Here is a 20,207-nt window from a genome sequence, read left to right as displayed (position 1 = left end):
GTGTTTGCTGATATTTAAGAAAGGGTCTCTTTATCTCAGCTTCACTGAGGTTTTTAGTCTATGGATGACTACAGTCAAGCTCCCATTTTGGGGCAGTGATCGGCATTAAACTTCCTGGAGGCTGAGTCATAATTTGCGTAGTTCCAGGGATCACAGCCTCATCTACCAAAACATGTAGGTATATTCACTCTTTCAGTTTTACAAGAGGCCTTGAACGGGCAGAGGTACATTTGCAGGAACCCAGGTGGAGATCACTTTTGAAAACATTGATGGCTGTGAGCCATTTTCCTGTCTGCAAGATGGCAGCAGTAAGATTCACAGATCTTTCCAAAGCCCTCTGAGATACTAGGGTTAAAACCCACCATCTTAGGGCTGCAGTTGGGAGCTTGCTGTGAGTCTGTGAGAAAGTCGTCGGAGGGCCCAGCCAAGCACACACGGATGGCAGCAAACGTTGTGAGATAATGTGAGTCGAAAGGGGTATTTGCTGCTCAGAATGATTTTATGCAGTACTTGCAAGCTTGCCAGAGGGGAAAAAACTTGAGCGTGTTAAATGGAACTCTGGCTTTCTTCAAAATATATCACTGCTGTGGTCTCTCCAGACGCCGAGGTTAGTGGTATTCCTACTGCTCTGTGGCATGTGAGGAGAAGAGGAGGGCTATGGGGTATGTGCAGGTGAGGGAGAAGCATTAGAAGTTGTTCATCTGCAGGACAATTGCATTGGGTCATAGGGAGGACTGGCTGAGATACCAAGAAATCTATTCTGCACCTGGGTTCATTTGGTATGGACAGGAGAATTCCCTGTGCTGTTTATCCTTGACAAAGGAGGCTCATTTCTAACACTTCATTGGATCACAGACAATAAGACTAACCTTCACACATTGCCCTTTTCTCTTTAAATTAGTAGTGATGTCCTGTTTGTTCATGTTTGCCCAGTGCTTTATCTTGCTTTCTTCCTCAGTTGCAAACATCTGTGCTTTTTTTTTTTTTTTTTTTTTTTTTTTTTTTTTTTTTCTTCTCTGCCTTATCCATTTCTCTCCTCTTGTTACCTTTCTTTATCTTTTCCCTTTCTTCTTTTCTGTACTTTGCCTTCTCCTGGTCCTGCTTGCTCCCTTTTCGTGTGATTATTTGGGAAGGAAGAGGGAATTTATAGCTCTCACTGGATTCTGTTACCAACTGTTCCACCCATCTGACCTTTCTGGATCTTGCAGTCCATGACTCTGTGCCAAATTGTAATGTTACCATAGTATTTGGGAGCCCAGCAAGCATTGTGGCTTTCATTAGTTTTTAGTAATACCTCCCATGTAGTTGAACATAGCCAACAGTGAGAAATGTAAAAGTACAAGTGCCTGTTGCTTCATCTCAGAAAGTGCAAAGAGACAGCTCAGACCTGTGCTCTGTGTGCCTCCAAAAGAAGGGGTCTCACACAACCTGCTAGATTAGCTTATAAATGATACAGGAGTTGCCCCTCAACAGCACAGTGCAACAGCTTCTTGGAATCAACAAAAGCTCTTTTCTTGTCTTTGTTAAAGAGAAAAAGGTTGTATTTTAGAGTGAGAGGCAAGGGAACAAGTAGGAGCACAGAGGTGAACTGAAGGCAAAATGACTCTGTTTATCAGGTAAAGTACCAAGTGGAAGGGGTAGAAAATATCATTGGCCCAGGGGAAGGCACAAGAAATAGGAAATACAGGACCAGATGCACTGGCACAGTGTGTGTTGTGTGGTGTCCAGTCCAGCTGGGCACTTAAACTGGTTTTACATCTCACCCTGCCAAGGGACGTTGGCATTCTATTCCTTCTCTCTGTGCTGGCCATGCCTGTTCTCTTCAACTAAATAATTAGTTTCCTGGACAGATATGCTCTTCTGCCACCCGATTGTCTTTCAAGACTGATGCCAGTGATAATCCATGTTCTCTAACATCTTTTGTGCCCTGTTTTTGCTTCCTTCTTTCTCTCCAGGGCACCCTGATGTTGAGCAGCCTTGTAAATCCAGTGTCAGAACATGGAGTCCCAACTCAGCAGTCAACCAACACACAGTGCCCCCAGCCTGTCCCGAGCCGCAGGGCTGCTACCTGCAGCTGGAGTTTCGTTATCCCCTGACTCCAGAGTCCCTCACCGTCTGGGTGACATTTGTTTCCCCAGACTGGGACTCCAGCGGAGCGGTGAATGACATCAAGTTGCTCACCATCAGTGGGAAGAACATTTCTCTCGGGCCACAGAACGTCTTCTGCGACATCCCACTGACCATAAAGCTGGATGCAGGACAAGTGGGCGAGGAGGTGTATGGGATCCAGATCTACACTCTGGATGAGCACCTGGAAATTGATGCTGCTATGCTGAGCTCTGTCCCCCACAGCACGCTGTGTGCAGACTGCAAACCCATCCAGTACAAAGTAGTTCGGGACCCTCCTTTCCAATCTGGATCTCCAGTTGTCATCTCAAACCTCAGCAGGAGATTTGTCGACACGTAAGTACTGCTTTCCAGAGAGCTGAATAGACTTGTTCAGAGAAAAACAATAACCTGTTCTCATCCTGTTAATGTCCAGCATCACAATTGATTGTTAGGATTTTGAACTAGATAGAGGTACCAAGTATCACCAAGAGAATATTCTCATAGTTTCTCTTTGGAACCAGGAGCATCATGCTCAGGTGAAATAGCCTGAGATTTCACAGATACTTTTTGAGAAATTTCCAGGCTAGTTGTGCAGAGATGTGAAATTCAGGCTTTGCTTAACCAGAAAGGGTATTGCAAACTACCTGAGCTATGATAAGTTCAATAAGTTTAAGATAACCTAAATGGGGACCTCTGGAGTAACATGCTCATAATTTCCTTAGAAATCTTTTGGAAGTAGTATTTTGATGGAGACGGAGACAATGGCTTTCAGTGCTGGAGCACCAATTAACCTCTGAAGAAAGAATGCAAAAAATGCACTTGCATGTTCAGGGATATAAATGTATTCCAGCCACTTTAATTTTCTGCTTTTGTGTGTCACTAAAACAAAGTGTGTTGGAGCGGGATTATTCTGACATAGTAATGTGCTAGTTTGTTATAGGGACCAAGTTTCATCCCAGATGCAGTTATGCTCATCTAGTCAAGGAATGTATGATTGTTGAACAAAGACCAACTTCAAAATATTTAACGATTTCAAGGAGATCTATGATCTACCCATAGACATTCTACAGCAGCAAGAAAAACATGTTTTGCATAACTCGATTCCCTGGAAATGATTCACTCATCTGTGGGAACAACATGAAGCTCTTTTGAAAAATGAACACCAGATAAAAGGAAACCTGCGAAGAAAACTGCACTCTAATTTAGAAAAGATGATCTAATTAGTAGAGCTAATATCAAGGAAGCATACATCATTATGGTCTTCTAAAGCATATTTAAATATAATAAAAATGATTAACTAACAATTCAGTAATCATGAGCTGCCATTCCCTTCATGGCTCAATTATACATCTCAGACGATGCACATTGTCCCTACGGATTTAAAAATTCGAGGTAACTAACAATAGTGAATATAAAAACAAGACCTAGGACATCACTGAGGTTACTCATGCGCTAAAAGTTAAGCATGTGCTTAAGTGCTTTTTTGGGTTGTAGCCTTGTTCCAACAATTGCTGGCACTTAAACATGAGATGAATATTGGCATATTGGAAAAATGGAAAATGGTGAATTTTCCCATGGTTTTGCTGTGAAAGCATCTTTGCCTGAAACCTGGCCCACTCTCATTGGAAAATGGGACTGGTTTGGTTTGAAATATTTGCATACCTTAGCACAAGTTCCCACAGAAACAGGTCCAGTTTCACGTTCATAACAAAATGTGAAAATTAAAAAAAAAAAAAAAAAAAAAAAAAAAGAGAAAAAGAAAAAAAAAAGCCCCAAACATAACTTGTATTCTGAGTTCTATTCTCTTGTCTTATTACGATTTTGTGGTTCACTTCTAGTTTATAGCTAGCTGAAGTGAAAGGGTGCTCTAATAATTAAATCAGTAGCCAGGGATTAACGACAGCTTTCCCATGCATCAATGAATAAACCACATGGGGTGACATTACTGTACCTGTCTGTGTGTCTCACCTAGTTACATAGCCAGCTAAAAAACAGACCTAAAACTTAAGTTAGTCTTTCTGGGCTCTAGCTGTGACCAGTAGACAGAAACGGGTGCTCCTGGAGCCTGACACAGACAGTCTAACCAAACCCTCTAGTCTAGCTGGCCTCAGGTTGTCTGTGTCTTTCCAGGGAGCACAGGGAAATCCTGCTAGTGAGCTGCGATGAGACACTTGGAAAGCTAAAATGAAGTTTTTAGTCACAGAGTGAGGAGTCAAAGATGCAGATTCTTAAGCACTCATGGTTGGGTTTGATTCGAGACTTCTGCATGTGTTTGAAATTTGAAAAGCGGGGTGATCTTTTTATCCTAATATGCACATATGCTCAGCACTGATCTGTATCCTCTGGTGATGGGGGGGTCATGCAGATCTGTAGACTGATGCTGTACGTCCAGGCTGCTGCTGGGCCACACCTTGAGACACAGGAAACTCGCTGAAACTCTGCATGGGGTTGTGGTTGTGTGGTAGAGGCAAAGGTAGGATGAATTTTCCATTAGCACCTTGTGCAAAGGGTAGACACAGTCCTTATGCTCCGTAAGCAGGAAGGAGGGAAGATGCTTCAGGGAAGTCAGGGACAGAGCTGTTGGGCTATGCTCCTGCAGATATATATATGTAGAGGTAAATGCAAACTCTCTTGACCTGTTTGTGTCTGCCTGTTTGTCTCATTCTGTGCAGCTGGAATTCAGCATATCTGTGCAACCAGACTTTGCAGCCCCTTTATCTCTCTGTAAGCCCCAAGCCAGTTACCCCTCCTTTATACCTTTGCATGTTTTCTGTATTAAATAAAATGACACCCCCCCATGTTCTGTGGAAGGTTACTTTGAAGGCAGTGGCATATCTTTACTCTTGCGTCCTCTGACCTTGATCTTCACTTTCTCTTTTTCTCCCAAAGGAAATATTTGCTTGCGCTGTTATCTGTGAGCAAGATCCTTTCCCCAGGTGTGGTGATGCTGAAAGAAAAATTAATTTCTCCTACCTTCTTCCCGTCAAAGAGAGGGAGCTTCTCTTTAAGCTGAGAGACAGCCTTTAACGGATAGCCCTTGCCTAGTCAGCACTGGGTGCTCCACAGAGGAGAGTAAATAACTCGAACAGTGGAAACCTTTTATTAAGAAATGCAAAATAATGCCAGACCTTCTGTTCTCCAGCTGAATTTTAATCTCAGCTCTTGGCTCAAGCTGATGCTAACAAACATTTCTAAGGGATAGGACCTTATCCTTGGACCTTATAGAAACCAGGCAAGATACACTCAATTCCACTGAGTATGATCAGCCAGAATTGCTCGTATCTGTGATACAAAATGAGAGTCAGAGTCTAGGAAGAGTGCAGAAAGCTAAATAAATCAGTGGGGGAAAAAAAGAGGTCAGGCCAGGTGCAGCACAGAACTGCTGAGTCTTCACACTGCAGCAAGTGATAAGGAAGGAGCCTCATCTGCAAATCTCAAAGTCTCAGCTCACAGTTTAATCCAAAGTTCAGGCTGTGCGTTTACATAGAGGGTCTCACTCTGGCTGTTCTCTAGAAATAATGTGCGAGAGAGTCACAATGGTGAACACAGTAATTGTTTTCCCCTCACTTTGCCCTTACTATAGTGCTTTTACATCCTTTCAGCTGGGAAGTAATCGTTGGTCTTGCCATTATTTCTAGCAACCAGAGATTTATGTAAGAGCTCAGTAAGAAGAGAGTGCCCACCAAGAGAAGCTCTCCTGTGGCCGTCACAGGTACAGTCCGGTGTTGGTGCCATGGGGGTCACCATTTCTGGCAGTAGGACAGTTGGGGTGAGCAGCTCGTGTTCCCCATGGCACTCTCAGCAGCCAAACCCGTGAGCAGAGAGCAGCCGGGTATGCCGGTGAGATCTACGGTCACCTCTCTGGCAGGCCAAGCTGAGAGACACCGAGGTTAGCTTTGGAAAGTTGTCAGAATAACCAGAAAAGTTTCTTAGAATTGAAATTTTCCCAACTTTTCTGCCACAGACTTTGTAAGAAACCTCAAAACATGGTGGACAGCAATGGATCAAATCATCTTTGTGGTATTAATCCATAGGCTTTTTTCAAGACAAAGGCATTGACGGAAATAGCCTTAGAAAGAATCCCAGCATGAAGCCCTGGTATGAGTTTTGGTTTTGCAGAGTTGAACATCACTGAGAAGGAAGTATTCTGTCCTGTGACATATTCATCTGAGTCATCCCTACTCTGACTAGAGCTTTAGTACCTAAATGACACCTGGAGATACTGCATTCATACTTGAAAAAGGAAGAAAAAAGAGAGGCTGAGAGAGAAACCTGCATTTTCTCATATACGGAATATGTTTTTATTCTCAGTTTTGGCTACTTTACACCTACGTTCTGTGACTAAACCTTTTCTATTGCTCAATAATAGTTAGAGGGGACTGTATACAGTTGTTTAAGTACAGTATTTTAAAATTTTTTGTTAGAATCAGGAGTCCCATTAAGTTCTAAACTTGTGAACTCCATGTCATTCACTGTGTTTTAACTCTGTACCTAAGACAGAGGAGTGCAGATCTCACTCGAGCTTCTTGGTGTGATTGCAGAATGAGAGATTAGCATCATCAAGATCGTAGGCAGTGGAGGGCTGCTGTGGCACTGTTCATGGGTTCTTACCACTTGTGTATTTTAGCATTGTAGTTTACCTGAAACAGTCGTTCACTTCTCAATTTGTGTTACTGATGCATTTGCCATTTGTTATTGGTATCCAGTCAGAAGGACATGTTAGTGACTTGTCAGAATCCCCAGATGATGGGTAGTTGAAGGAAATGGGAAATAGTTCTTAGCCTGAAGCTTTCTACAACTGTGAAGATAGAGGTTGGAGAATCAGCAGTGGCTATTCATAATGAGCAATAGTTCATTGCAGCCAGTTATTGGTGTGCCTTTTAGCCCCTGAACTCAATAGGAACACTGAATTCACATGACACAGGCCCAGCTGAACAGAGGATCGGAGAAATAAGAGTATCACAATGATGAGATGTAAACTCAAGTCCTTGCCGAATGCAACACTAAAATTCCATGGTGACATCTGTCCTTATTATGTCATTCTTTTTTTTCATCTTGAAGACCAATTTCTCTCTTTTCTGAAGGTCTACCAGCCAGAGGAATGTATGATCTAAAGCAGCTGAAATGAATTGCCAAATCCATCTGTCATGAAGATAATTAACACCATATTTCCACCCAAACAAGATACAGATCTCTGGGTGGATGTTTTGCCGACACCAAAAGCTGAAGCCCTTATTATCACCATCTTCTGCTCACCCCTCCTCCACAGTTACCATGCCAAACCTCTCTTGATATGCCAGGAAATACTGGGGAGTATCTAAGATAGGACTGAAATGTTAAGAAAGCATTTTATATGCCCAGATTTATCTGCAAGAGCTGTGAGGTTGTCCATGCGATATCAGCATGCTACACATCTGGATTCCCAACAGGCTTTAGAACTGTATATGGTATTCCAGATGTCCTTGTGCACAAATACTTACCCAGCTACCCGGGAAATGCCTTGCCTTGATGCGTGCAAGGTCCTTGTATGCTTTTTTTTTTTTTTTGTGGATACATCCCACCGATGTTTTGTAGTTGTTTTGCAATTGAATAAATACAACCAACTGCTTCTTCCCTTCTCACTTGCAGTGCTCCCAGCTTATTCTGAATTTCTTGATCCTACATGCACAATATTGTCTTATACCATTTGTAGACATCCAGTCCTGTAAATTAGTCATTTCTACATTATAACTCCATCCTTCTCTGCATTGTCTGGACCTATTTACCACAACTTTGTTGTCTATGGATACTTGGACTCTTGGGGTTCAGATCTTTATTAGCAAGAGATGTTTGTCAATTAACCTCAAAGTGATAACTGAAAGACAAATTTTGAATTTCATTCAAATTTCTCTTTCAATCCAACCTATTAGAGGTACTAGAAGTGCAGAATAGTATTATCGCTTGTTGAGTCCCTAAGTATTTGATCCCTGCTGTCACACCTAGCAGTACCAGAGACCTACCATTATCAAAAGCATTTTTTCTCTAGTTTGCATCTAGAAGGTTTCTTTCCCCTCATTACATAGTTCTCAGTATTATTTCTCTCTAGTAGTGTATTAGAGATCTCTGTCTGTATCCATATGAAAGTTTACAGCTCGTCTCCAGTAAAAACACTTGTACTAAGCTTCTACAGGAACAGATTTATTCTTATTCACACTTTCTTGTTCATTCCTAAGAGCTTCCCTATCATTAGTTCGCAGTGCTGCATGGACAAAGCTATTTTGGGCTTTCCCAAGAACCAAACACCCTTCTATCCCACCAGGTTTTTCTTACCCCTATGATTTTCAGTTTCAGGTACAGCACTAGCACTGCTAGTTCTTGCCTAGTTCTTCATCCAGAATCCTTGTGTTAAGGATGTAAATGTTTCAGTTGTTCCTCCCTGACCTGAGTTTCCCAGCTGGATTAGCAGCCGCACTGTTGCTGTTCGAAAGCCTCCACGTGTCAGTGAAGAGCTTTGAGTGTATCAGAGCTGCCTGTGGTCACTTTTGGCAAAATTATGAAGTTAATATTCAGCTGGTGTAGGGCAGCGCAGCAGTCCCAGAGCTCAGTGGAGGTGCTGGTGATCTGTTAGCAAACATCGTCCGTTCTCTCGCCTCTCTGAGGCCATGTCTAGCCTTGGCTCTGTTGTCAGCTCCCTCCTCATGCAGCCAGTATTGATTGTCCTGTTTCTGCTTAATGAACCTGGAAATTTCCCATGATGAAAGAACAGAAAAAATGTAAGACAATTGCCTGCCCCACACCTTCCCTTCCAACAGCAGGAAACTGGTCATAGGCTCATCTGACCCTACCAGAAGTGAAGTGCTGGTAGGCAGGAGAGTCCTTCACCCAGCAGCATCTTCACCACTGACATTGTCCCCCGGGGAAGTTCTTTCCCTTCCCAAACAGTGTGTCTTCATCTGTGGCTTGCATGGCAGCGAGGAGCTGGGACTGGGCAGGGAGGCACCAGGGATGACTGATTCTGCTCCCTGTGCCAGACAGGAGCATGTACCCCCTGCTCTACTCTGAGGGCTTGGTAATCCAGGAAGAGGAAAACTGCTTCTTTTCATCTACTGTTCCTGCATCTTTCCTTCACATATGTTGTACTGCTAAATACCGAGGTAGAGGTTGTTATTATTTATAGCTGCCAGTAGCGTGCCGGGCATTTTACAGAAGGAATACACCAGGTGCCTTCTTTCAAAGAGCTCACAATTAAATGTTAGAGGGTAGCAGTGCTGCTGCTCTCAGGGTTATGCATCTCCACTTGGCTGATGTGACTTGACAGCTGGAAGCCACTTTCTGATGGCTTTCCTTCTTTCTTGCTTTCTTTATTAAAGGTGCCTGTTTGTCTTTGTGAAAGCATAAAACCTGCTTCCTGACCCCACACACAGAACAGATACAGCATTTTTTTCCCTTACCACCCTCTGCCAAATTGCCTTAACCTGCCCTGGAGAAGTGAAAGAACAACTTGACTGTCTGTGCCCATTCAGTAGGCAGCTCTTCTGCTAAACTTGTGCAAAGATGCCATTTGGTGCCAGCTGTAGTGATAGATTTGTGATTCTTCACTGTTGCGGTTTCTTATGTAACGCTGTAACTATAGCTGGCACTTGACAAAATCCGTAGCTCCTGTTCTGGCTCGGCCGCACATGATGCAAGAATAAGGTAGTAAGGGGAGGTTTAAATCTTTATAGTTTTTTTTGTTCCTGAGACAGGGCAGGGCAGAGAAATTTTTCAGCCTGGGTCTATCTTTGAAGGTTTGGATTGCTGTGAATGACCCCCCAGCCTCTCTTAAAGACATGCCTCAAGAGCATGGGAAGAGCCAGGGAAGGGGCTGCCCCATTTGGGGAATGACACTTTGCTTTGGGATTGGCTCTGCCAGCTCTGCTCCAGCCAGGGGTGCCCCAAGGACTGCAGCTACGTTGGATTCACACCTCCAGTGTGCCTCTCGGGCAAGACACAGAGCTGCGGAGAGATCAGACCCATAGACTACAACTAAGCCATATGCAAGTGTCCCTGAAAAAGTGAACATTAACGGCTGTCCTATTATTAGCCAAATAGATACTATTAGAAATTGATATATTTAATCACTCCCAGCCAGGGTGGAATTTGAACTCGCGACCTAGAAGTAGTAGCAGAGTTTTCAGCTGCGGGAAAACAAAAATGAAGGTCAAATAGGACTTTTCCTGCTGGGCAAAATAATTTATTGCAGGTGAAACAGTCTCAGATATGTGGTAAATTAGGCTGTGCATTATCTCATGGATAATAATTTCTCTCTGATGTTTGCCTTCTTGTGTGCATCTTTATTTTGGGCTCTAAATAAGATAAGAAGCACCAGAAATCTCCCAGGAATAACAAATGCATTTCTTTGCTTGATTGAGGAAAGAAATATTGGACAGACATGTGTTATGCAACAATTTAAAAATAACTCTCTTGTAAAACTTGGAGTGAGCCTCAAATACCGCAGAAGAAGCAGAAATGTGTTACCTACCTTTTTATCAGCAGTGTCAGCCAGTACAGCTTTTTTCAGCTACTTTTACTGAACTATTGGCCTGATCATTTCCTGGGCATTTGATTTTAATATATTTTCCTAGGAAGTAAATTCCAAGTCTCTGTTAAATTTGGAGCCACACTCAAAGAGGCGAGGATTTGAAAACAACACTGCAGTAAGACTAAAATACCTGTGCTGTCCTTAATACCTCGTTGGATAGAGTGACAGACGAGACAGAAGCCTTTGAGGTGTATCGTGGCATGCAATATACTGAGCACACTGCGGGCCCAAAGGCACCCATCGTGTGATTGCTTCCCCCAAACTTGATCTTAGTCTTTCTGGCCAGAATCTTTTGCTTTTTTTGTCTTGTGACATTGGGCACCTTCGTGCTGATGCCCCAGTTCCAGCATTTTCCTAGAGCTTTTGTGATAGGAGGAACAAGGTGGAAATAAATCTCATTCTTCTCTGCAAATTGTACCCCAGAGAGGGTGCCTGGAATTGGACACCCCAAGTTATCAGCCACTGCTAAAAATACTGGCCCTGAGAGTTCATTGCAGTAAACCAGATCATTTATTCACAGTGGTACAGATTTTTTTAAAATGTAAGACCAGTTGCAGATGTAATGACAATAGAGGAAATTAGCTCATGATGGGATTTTAGAAAGAGGCTAGTGGAAATATGTTCAGTAATGTTCAGTTATTAAACCATTAAAGATCCCACTGGAGACCAGCTAGTAGGATTTCTCATAATCTGAAGTGGCTTAAGGCAAAACACAGAGCCCCTAAGGAGGGAAATGACAAAATGTTCCTTTGGAATAGTCACCTCATCTCCTCGCCCATCTCTGTGCTCTGCTATGCGGCATGCGTGCCAGCACATACATCTCTCTCACACATATGCACATGTACATATAGGCTCCGTCCCTCCCTCCCTCCCTCCGTCCTCCGGAGGAGCAGCGCCCCAGGAGTGCCACAGCCCCCATGCTCTTACCCTCCGAAGTGGAGTTTTGGCGAGGAGGGATGGCAGAGGTAAAACCAGAGAAAACTGCAAACATCTGTGTTCGCTTGGGGCCCAATCTAAGCCCTACTGAAAATGCACATAATAACTTCCACTGGCTTCAGGAGCCTTTGGATAAGGCGCTGCGAGCGTCTGCTCCCATGGCTCTGTTTACCATTTTGGTGGGATTACATGGAAACGGGAGGGTATTAAGTTCTGAAAATCAGGTCTTGGCTCAGGCCCATTGAAAGGAAATCCTAGAGGTCAAGTCTGGATTCAGAGAAGCTAAAGAACATTATTTTGCCAAGTTGATGACCCTAAATTGGGAAGAGCCTTCTGCCCACAGGGAGAGTCAAACCTGACAAACTGGCATAGGGGTGAGGGTAGCAGCTGAAGTGCTCCCAGACCTGGCGATGAACAGTTGACACGCAAAAGTTGAGGGGTGGTTGTTGGGGTCCCAGACCCTGTGCAGGGTGTGCATCGGGCACTTTCCTGCAGCGTGGTCTGAACCCACGGTGGAGCCTGTGCAATCGGGTGATGACAGTCCTGCATGGAGAAGCCACGGCACAACCAGGATGTCGTTAACAGTGTGAGTAATCAGGCAGTGCTCATCAAGAGGCACGATGCAACAGGCAAAGGTTCGCCAGTGACGATGATGGCCTTTACAGCAATTCACTTGTTCTAACCTGCCTGCCAGCTGTGTTACTGTTTTCTCCCTGCCGCCCTGGTACACCAGAGCACTATCCTCAAGTGGTGGATACTGGCACTGTTCCCTTGAAACCAGTAAAGAAGTTCTGGCTTCCACTGGTTGGAAATAGGGCTTTTTGCATTTCATATCCCAGATCTTCCCTTCCTCGTTCAAAACATTACAGCCTTCCCTCCTGCAGCGGCCACATCTGAGCTCCATGATGAGAAGCACTCCTGTCTTAGCTTAGAGTCTGATCACAGTGGTGAACAAGCAAACACAACAGATTTTCCCCCTCCTTCCCTGCTTCTAATAGCCACCAGGTGCTCTGACACTTAACCTGTGTGCTGCCGTGAAATTGCCTGTCTAGCGCAAACACCCATGTGAGGCCCTGGGCCTCTAGGATTTACTTTATCCTGGGATTTGTAACCCAGTCTTATTTAGATCCTCTATTTATATCATCCACTTTAAAAAGCAGAAATCCACCATCCAGTCCCCACTGTCCCATCTAGCCCATGAGCATTCATTTAATACTTCAATTACTCTGGTTTGATTTGATTATAAACAAACAAATAATTTAAAAAAAAAGAAAGCGGGAGGGCACAGAGCAAACCCAGCACCCTTGTTGGGACCTATCTTACCATGGGTAGTGAGAAAAGCCTCTCTGAGGCTGCTTCCTCGGCATATATGTCTTCTGAGTCAGCTCGGTGTCTGAGAGAGAGGCAGGAGACTTTGTTTTGAGGCCTTTGCACCTGCCATGTCGCTGGGCTTATCCAAACAGCGAGAGATCGGACCACAGCTGAAAAAACAGCCTCTTGCAAGAGCTCAGGATTTTTGACGTCCTTCTTTTGTTTACAGCATCCCATCCCTCCTCTCTCCCGACTGCAGAGCTGGGCAGGAATTCTCTTCATTATCTTCTGCCGTGCTTCTCATGCCATTTTTATTAAAAGAAGGAAAGGCAAGGCGAGGGGGAGTGTGTGCAAGAGAGGAGATAAAAGAAGAAAACAGACGTATTTGTGCAGTCAATGGCGATGCAGAAGAAAGGATGTGAGTTGGGGAGCAGATCTGTTCAGGTTGTCCTAAAGCAACCTCATCCCCTGGGTTACTCTTTATCAATTGCTTTTGGAGCACCTGAGAATGGGGGAGCCTGCAAACACTGCGGTGGTACTGCTGAGAGGTAAAACCCAGCACAGTTCAATGACCCATTCTCTAAGTGGCAATGAAGAGAAAGGTGTTAGCTCCTCCAGTCTAGAAATGTTGAGTCCGGATTCCATGCCCGGGATTGGGATGCTCTAAACATGTCTGAGCAATGCAGAGCTACTTCGCTGAGTTAGTGGATAACTGGGGTAATTCAGGACCTCTGTAAATGACACTGGGTGTTTCAGTTCTGTGAGCAGCATGTGGAGATCTCCAGGCTGCGGAGGACAGGACAGGAGACGGCGTAGACCTTTGGTTCTTCCATGTGTGGTTGTACTCAGTCCACCTTGAGCAGCTGATCCAGAGCACTGCAACAAGTGAAGATGTGGGGTCACTGCTATTTGCTGCCAGCAGATTTCCTGTTTTCTCGGTGAGACTTCCTTACTAGAGAAGAGCAAAGGTGGCAGTGTTAGAGGGAAACGGGGATGTTGCTGGCAGGCCGGGGCTCCTTCTGGGCTGCGGAGAGCTGTCTAGGAAATGTTGTCTTTTGGCCCAAGAGTTTAGTGGCTACTTAAGGTCAAAGAAAGATGGGTCCTTCTTGAGGGTGCTTGAGATGTGGAATTTGCCTGTTTCACATGTCACTGCCTGTGACAGCCATAATTTATTTGGGGATGGCTAAAACCTTGTCGTCTTGTCGCTAAATAACAGGAACACTGTCTGGTTTTATTGCTTTCTGGCCATTTATGTTTTCACAGGGCAGAAGCCGATATCAACCTTAAGGATATTTTCAATTTTGTTGGAAGCAAGTCTTTGCTGGATAAAACCCCTCCTTGCTGTTATTTGTAGTAGGAAAAACATATATGCCATTGTAGTAGGGAGGGAAGCATGGGATGTTTTCTTCTCTTTGGTGCTTTCACTGCATCTCAAGTGTGGGCTGTGATGCTGAAGCCCTACAGTGAGCACAGAGGAGATGTGGCTTGGGCAGTGTCAGCCCTTGCAGGTCTGCCGGCACTCGAGGGCATGCGTGTTGCTTCTGTAAATTCAGTGATTCTTTAAACACACCTTGGTCTGAGCAGCAAACAACTTCCTAGAGGTATAATTTTTCCTGTAAGTTTTACAGGAACACCCAAACTGAAAGCATAGGTCCCTTGCCTGGGGGACACAGCAAGATTAACTCAACTGCCCAGCCTCCCCAGTAAAAACAGGAAAAGAATTAGAGGGTTTTATATTTCTGACCCTGGATCTGTCACTCGCCACAGCAGACAGGAAAGTTGCCCTCGTGGTATTTCACACAGCACGTCCTAATTCCCCCTTTAAGCAGAGGGCTTGAGTCATTGCTTTTTAATAAGACTGCCTCCCCACGGGCGGAAGCTGCAGCGATCAATGCGGCTTACTCAGTTCTCGAAAAGGTCATTAAAAGACCATAGATATAAATTTAAAAGAGTGTTTGTTCACATCCTTAATGTTAAAGATGTTCTTCTGTCTCACTTCCTTAAGTAGCATCGTACGAAGCTGGCGTGTGTTGGACCTGCCTGACAGCAGAGTGGAAAGAGCACAATATCGCTGTTAGTGTGCCATCAGCTCCGAGGGAAGGCGGGAGAGAAAATAAATGGTCAAAAATCACACTTTTATCACTACTTGGAGCAGAGCTTGTTTTCTGACATCTCCAGATACAGTCTGTAGTACTGACCTTGGTGCTCCATAACTATATAGGAGAGAATAAATTATTTTTTTTTTCCCCTTTGTTCCTGCATTCCTTCCTCCCTCCCTCGCTATGGTACTGGATTACTGCCTGAAGTATTGCACGTATCATCCCTTTAGCAGCTATATTTTTCCGAAATGTGGGTACTGTGAAGGAATGCTAAAACTCTCAGTTGCTGCCGATATGATATATTTAACAGTTCAGGATATAAGTATCTCAGGTTCCAGTTGTTGAGACGTGAAATGTCACATCCAGCTCAAACAGGTTTTTGCCACTAGTTGCATCAGGCCAGGGTGAGCTGGAGGCGATGGCTTGCGTTTGAGTTTCTAAGGTGACTTTGTGGTGCTCCAGTCCAGGCACATCTCCAGCTGTGACTGCGTGATGCTGGAGGGCATCCCTGGAGTGCACATCATCTCCTCCAGGCATGGCTGGTTTGTTGGTGCTGCTCCTGGGTGTGACAGCCTGGGGATTCTCTGCTGTCCCCAGCGTGGGGAAAGTTGTGAAGCTCCAGCTTGCTCTCGACTGGGCTGTGTGAAAGGGGAGCCGGGAGGAGGATGGAGAGGACTGACCCCACGGCTGCAGTGTGGGAGTGGAGAGCTGGCTCCCAGTCCTGATGTTGCTTTACAGGGACCATATGTCTCTAGGCATTTGTCTTCCCTTTCTCTGTATTTTAACCTAAGACAAGGACATTACATTCATAGCTCATGGGGTATTGTGAGAATAAGTATCTTAACAGCTATTTTGTACCCAAGCTGTGTAGAAGTAAGGGAGGCCAGGCTGTGCAAATACTTAAACGTATGTGTAAGAAGTCAGGTATTTTGCTCTACTTCTATTTCAGAGAAGAAATGGCCTTTTTTTTTTTTTTTTTCCTGTCACTAAACTATAAGGATCATGTGCATGTTAGGACATAACACCTCTCCAAAAGCTTTCCATTTTTGAGCAGCAGGCTGCAGTTGGAAATCTCCCCTCGCCAGCATGTAGCAGGTGACAGGATTAGACCAAAGCTCACTGCCACAAACCAGCAGTCACTCTTCTCCGACGTCCCCAGGGTCCTCTTCCCCCATACTCGGTTTTGCATTCACAGTCCATAGAGTTAAATATACCAGCATTCTCCCCAGCTAATAACTTCCATTTCCAGTTTTCTGTCTTATTACCCACATACGCATTCATCTCCAGTCACCTAATAATGGATAAACACCATATTCTCTCCCGTGCTTAATTTAGTACTATGTCTTCTTCCATTATGTGCTGCCGACTTCCCGCCTTGTACATAAACAAATGTGAACTCTTCCTGTTTTCTCTTTGCTTACATGTACACACAAGCACACACAAACACTCCCACATACTAAAACTCACTCGCAGAGGCACGCTTTCTGCTGTTAGCCAAATGCCTGCCCATCACCTATGGGTATCGGTGGAAAACGCATGAAAAAACAGAATCTGAAAACTACTGGTTTGTACTCATGTGTGTGATCTCAGCGCATCAGAAAGCAGCATGGATTTATTTATTTTGTAGCTATTACAGCTGCCCAAACTGTTCATTTGTTAACAATCTTTTCTAAGAATTGAACCTTTTTTTGTGGTTAACAGATCCCCAGTGACAAAATCCACATTTCTGCAAGTATATTAGTTAATCTTAAATATTTTACGAATGGTTTTGAGAAGGAACTTGAGAAATAACTGTTCTTTAATAATCAAAGCTTGCCTCTGCTTTCCTTTCATCAGTAAATATCAGAAACTTCCTGTCTTAATAAGTGGATTTATCCAGGAGTGAAATCTAGAGGAAACGCTCAGCATTATACATCAGTGTGTGTTTGGCCGCTTAAATGATTTCCTATCATTTTACTTTTTTTTTTATTATTATTTTTTCCCCCAAAACAGTTGTTTTAAGCAGGTCCCAAGGGCAGAAGTTTGAAATGTTTCCCTTTGATTGGATAAACACTCATACCAATATGTAGGTAGATGTTTGCCTCTCCAGTCTGTAGGTGAATTAAGATGGTGTTTGCTCTACCTGAACTTCAGCTAACAGGAACTACAGCCTACTGGCGACAGGAACCAGGTGAAGGAGCAATGAGAAAGCCAGTTGTGTTGTGGTAACAAAGAATCAAATCCCAGTGCTGTTCATGTGCAATTCTTTCAATGACAGTTATTTGCAGGCACAGTATCCATGAGAAACAGCTTTGTTGTAAAATATTGTGCGTCATATTGGAGTTTAAATCATGCTTGTTAATTTAATGAATGTTATAAGGAGATAGTTATTTCATGAACTTGAAGATTTCAGTGACTACAGTCCATTGATATCTACTTCAATGACTTCGCTGCTCTGTGTAGTAGATATATTTCTTCACAATACACACTTCATTACTACATGCTTTTTGACCAAGTTCCTGTGACTAAAAGACATGTATATTACTGTCAGTAATTGGGACAATATGAGTGAGTAAGTAGAGGACTGGCACAGGTTAGGAAAGAGCTGGGCTGTGTTATGGGCTCTGCAATTAGCCTGATTGATGACTTTAAGCAAATCATTTTGCCTTTACCGCTCCACAGCTTTACAAATCAGCACAATGAGGATAATGGTAATGAGTTTCTTTGTGGAGCGTTTTGAGTTCTGATAATGTAAAAGACATTGTAAAAGAGCTAAACATTTATATTAGGCACTTTATTATTTCTGTATTGCATATAAAAAAATTATTCCTCATTTACAGATGCACAGGATTTAGGTAATTATGGCTTTGCATAAATACATAACAGTATGCTAATTCTTTCTGTGCATATTTCGGTGCTAATACTGTGATGCAGTGCTGTGGATCCTATTTTTTTGTGCTCTCCTTTTTAACTCTGTTGCTTTAATACCTGTATGCAAAGTGGATAACTTATTTATCTATCACTGAAACATCCCCAGTCCAATTCTGTCTTAAATCAGTAGGCAAATTCCCACTGGTTCCAGCTGCAGCTGGATTGAGCACAGGGCTGTTGAGGAAGTAATCAGTGTTTGCAGGGAATTTTAAGTTCCTGTCCCTGCTGTGGAAAGACAGGAGCAGAAGTACTTGGAGGCTGAGCCTAGTGAAGTGTGGGGCTTGTTTCTCAAATGCTGTTACCATTTCCCCCTGCACATGGTGAGGGTTGATACACTGCCATGGTGCCAGTGCAGTCTCTACAGTGGGTATAGATGTAAGCAGCAACACAGCAGCTGTGTGATTTTTATCAGCAAATGGTTTAGCTGTCATATAGTCAAGAGTTGCACCTATTTCAGAGCTGTACATAAACCAAGCATGGACATAGGTAGTGCTGATTGGGAAAAGAACACCCAACCAAAAATTAATCCAATCAGAATGAGGTAGGAATATTCTGAGGACTTGACTGAACTAAAATGTGCTTTTCTGGCAGCCAACCCCCATTTCAGTACCTCCTTCTCTGCCCTTTGCTACTGCCTTTGTTGTACCGATCACTTAATATTTCTTTTTGTCTTGCAGGGAACTGAGCAATAGGACCACGTACACGTACCAGGTCATCATTGTTTCTGGGATGGAGGAGAGCGAGCCTTCCCCTGCGCTTGTGTACATCTCTGGAAGTGGATACTGTGGAGACGGGATTATTCAAATGTAAGTCTGGAGTGAGCAAACAGATAAATCTGGGTACATCTCCTCAGCCAGAATCTGAGACTAGAAAGGAATTGATGACCTCTGATGTCTTCTTAGTCTAGGCTGGCTCTCATCTGTAGATAATGACTCACGTGCTTGATGATTACCAGGATGATGACATTTAATTGGAACTTAGGCCCTGCTATCCTGGCACCAGTAGATACAGACAGAGATACAGATAATGGAGTCCAGACAGCGGGATCGATATGAAAGTACGCTGTATGCTGTTTATGCTGTTTGTTTGTGTATCCATATCTTTATACATGTATATGACATTTCCTGTATGGAGCTGGAGTAAGTGCTGAAAACGTTGACACAGCCTTTGATGCTGTCCTTACACATGAAGTCCCATGTCCCTGGCAACTGGTGGACAGGGGAAAGCCCTGCCCCTGGTGAGCCAGGTTCCCGGTGCAACTTCTTGTCTGACCAACCACCAGAGCTGGGATGCATTGGGAGGTGATAGATTTGGCCTCTGAGGGAGAGTGCTGGAAATTTGCAGTCAGCAACTCCTGCTCACCATCCACCAATCCCCAGACTACCGAAAATGCAGAATAATCACTTACAACTCTGTTAGGGTTTATTCTTTTACTGTGTTGGATCTTAAGGCCACCTGTTTCAAAGCTTCCTGGCATTAGATAATTTAATTATTTAAATGATGGAAGTAACAACAAGCAAGTGCTTACTCCAGCCAGTATTATTTTCTTGAAATAATGCTGATCAGCAATCACATAGTACAGCTCTGTCAGATGATATACCTGGCAGCAAGTATTTGCAGGATGAGGCCCAACAGTCAGGGAAATCAAAGAGAACAATCAAATGACATATGAATCCAGGGCAGTCTTGGAGAGAGAAGTGGAGAAAGACACATTAATTTTGCTTTCCATAACTTTTTTCCTACTGTTATGTTTTCACATTCCTCAAACATCACTTGTGGCTTTGCAGCAAGCGTTGAACAATAGCTGAGCTGCCTCAGGAGCGAGCAGGAACCAGACTGTGTCACAGCTTGGTTGGTTGTGGCCCCACTTGCAGCTGTGGCAACCCCTTTCTCATCTGGTTTGCTCTTTTCTCCCTCCACACTACTGCAACTGTGCGGGCTGGCGCAAGGCAGGGCCCTGTCCCCGACACCACCTGCTCCCCACTGACTGCTCCCCTCCAAGTGCTGTCACCTGGAATAGCCCAGCACCAGGCTCTATGCCTTGTTATTCCCATGCTGGGGTCACAGTTTGGCCCTTCCAGATTTAATACAAAGACTTTCAGAGATTCCTGTTCTCTTTTTCTTCACCTGCTGAGTTGCAGCCACACCAGCTATGAAGGAAGTTGCTCATATCCTCGTCAGAGAACAGCAAGTGGTATCCACATGTGCAGGAGAGAAGTGGCCAGGCAAGCTTGTGAACCAGGAATGATGAAAGTCAGGGCTGGAGGAGAAAGGGAAAGGTA

The 20,207-nt window shown here is 44.0% G+C and overlaps 1 protein-coding gene across 1 annotated transcript in view; it reads left to right on the top strand.

The window, feature by feature from the left end:
- The window catches only part of PAPPA (pappalysin 1), a 181,902-nt gene that overhangs the window by 71,959 nt on the left and 89,736 nt on the right, over positions 1-20,207 (top strand). Inside the window, exons 7-8 of the mRNA XM_026860379.1 lie at positions 1,956-2,463; positions 18,603-18,731. Of these exons, the coding sequence (XP_026716180.1) occupies positions 1,956-2,463; positions 18,603-18,731 (637 nt within the window). The remainder of the gene's footprint in view (positions 1-1,955; positions 2,464-18,602; positions 18,732-20,207) is intronic.

This window comes from Athene cunicularia (genome assembly GCF_003259725.1).
Source record: "Athene cunicularia isolate RWA chromosome 17 unlocalized genomic scaffold, athCun1 chr17_part1, whole genome shotgun sequence".
In the NCBI taxonomy this organism is placed as follows: Eukaryota; Metazoa; Chordata; class Aves; order Strigiformes; family Strigidae; genus Athene; species Athene cunicularia.
This window is presented reverse-complemented; position numbering and strand designations above follow the sequence as displayed.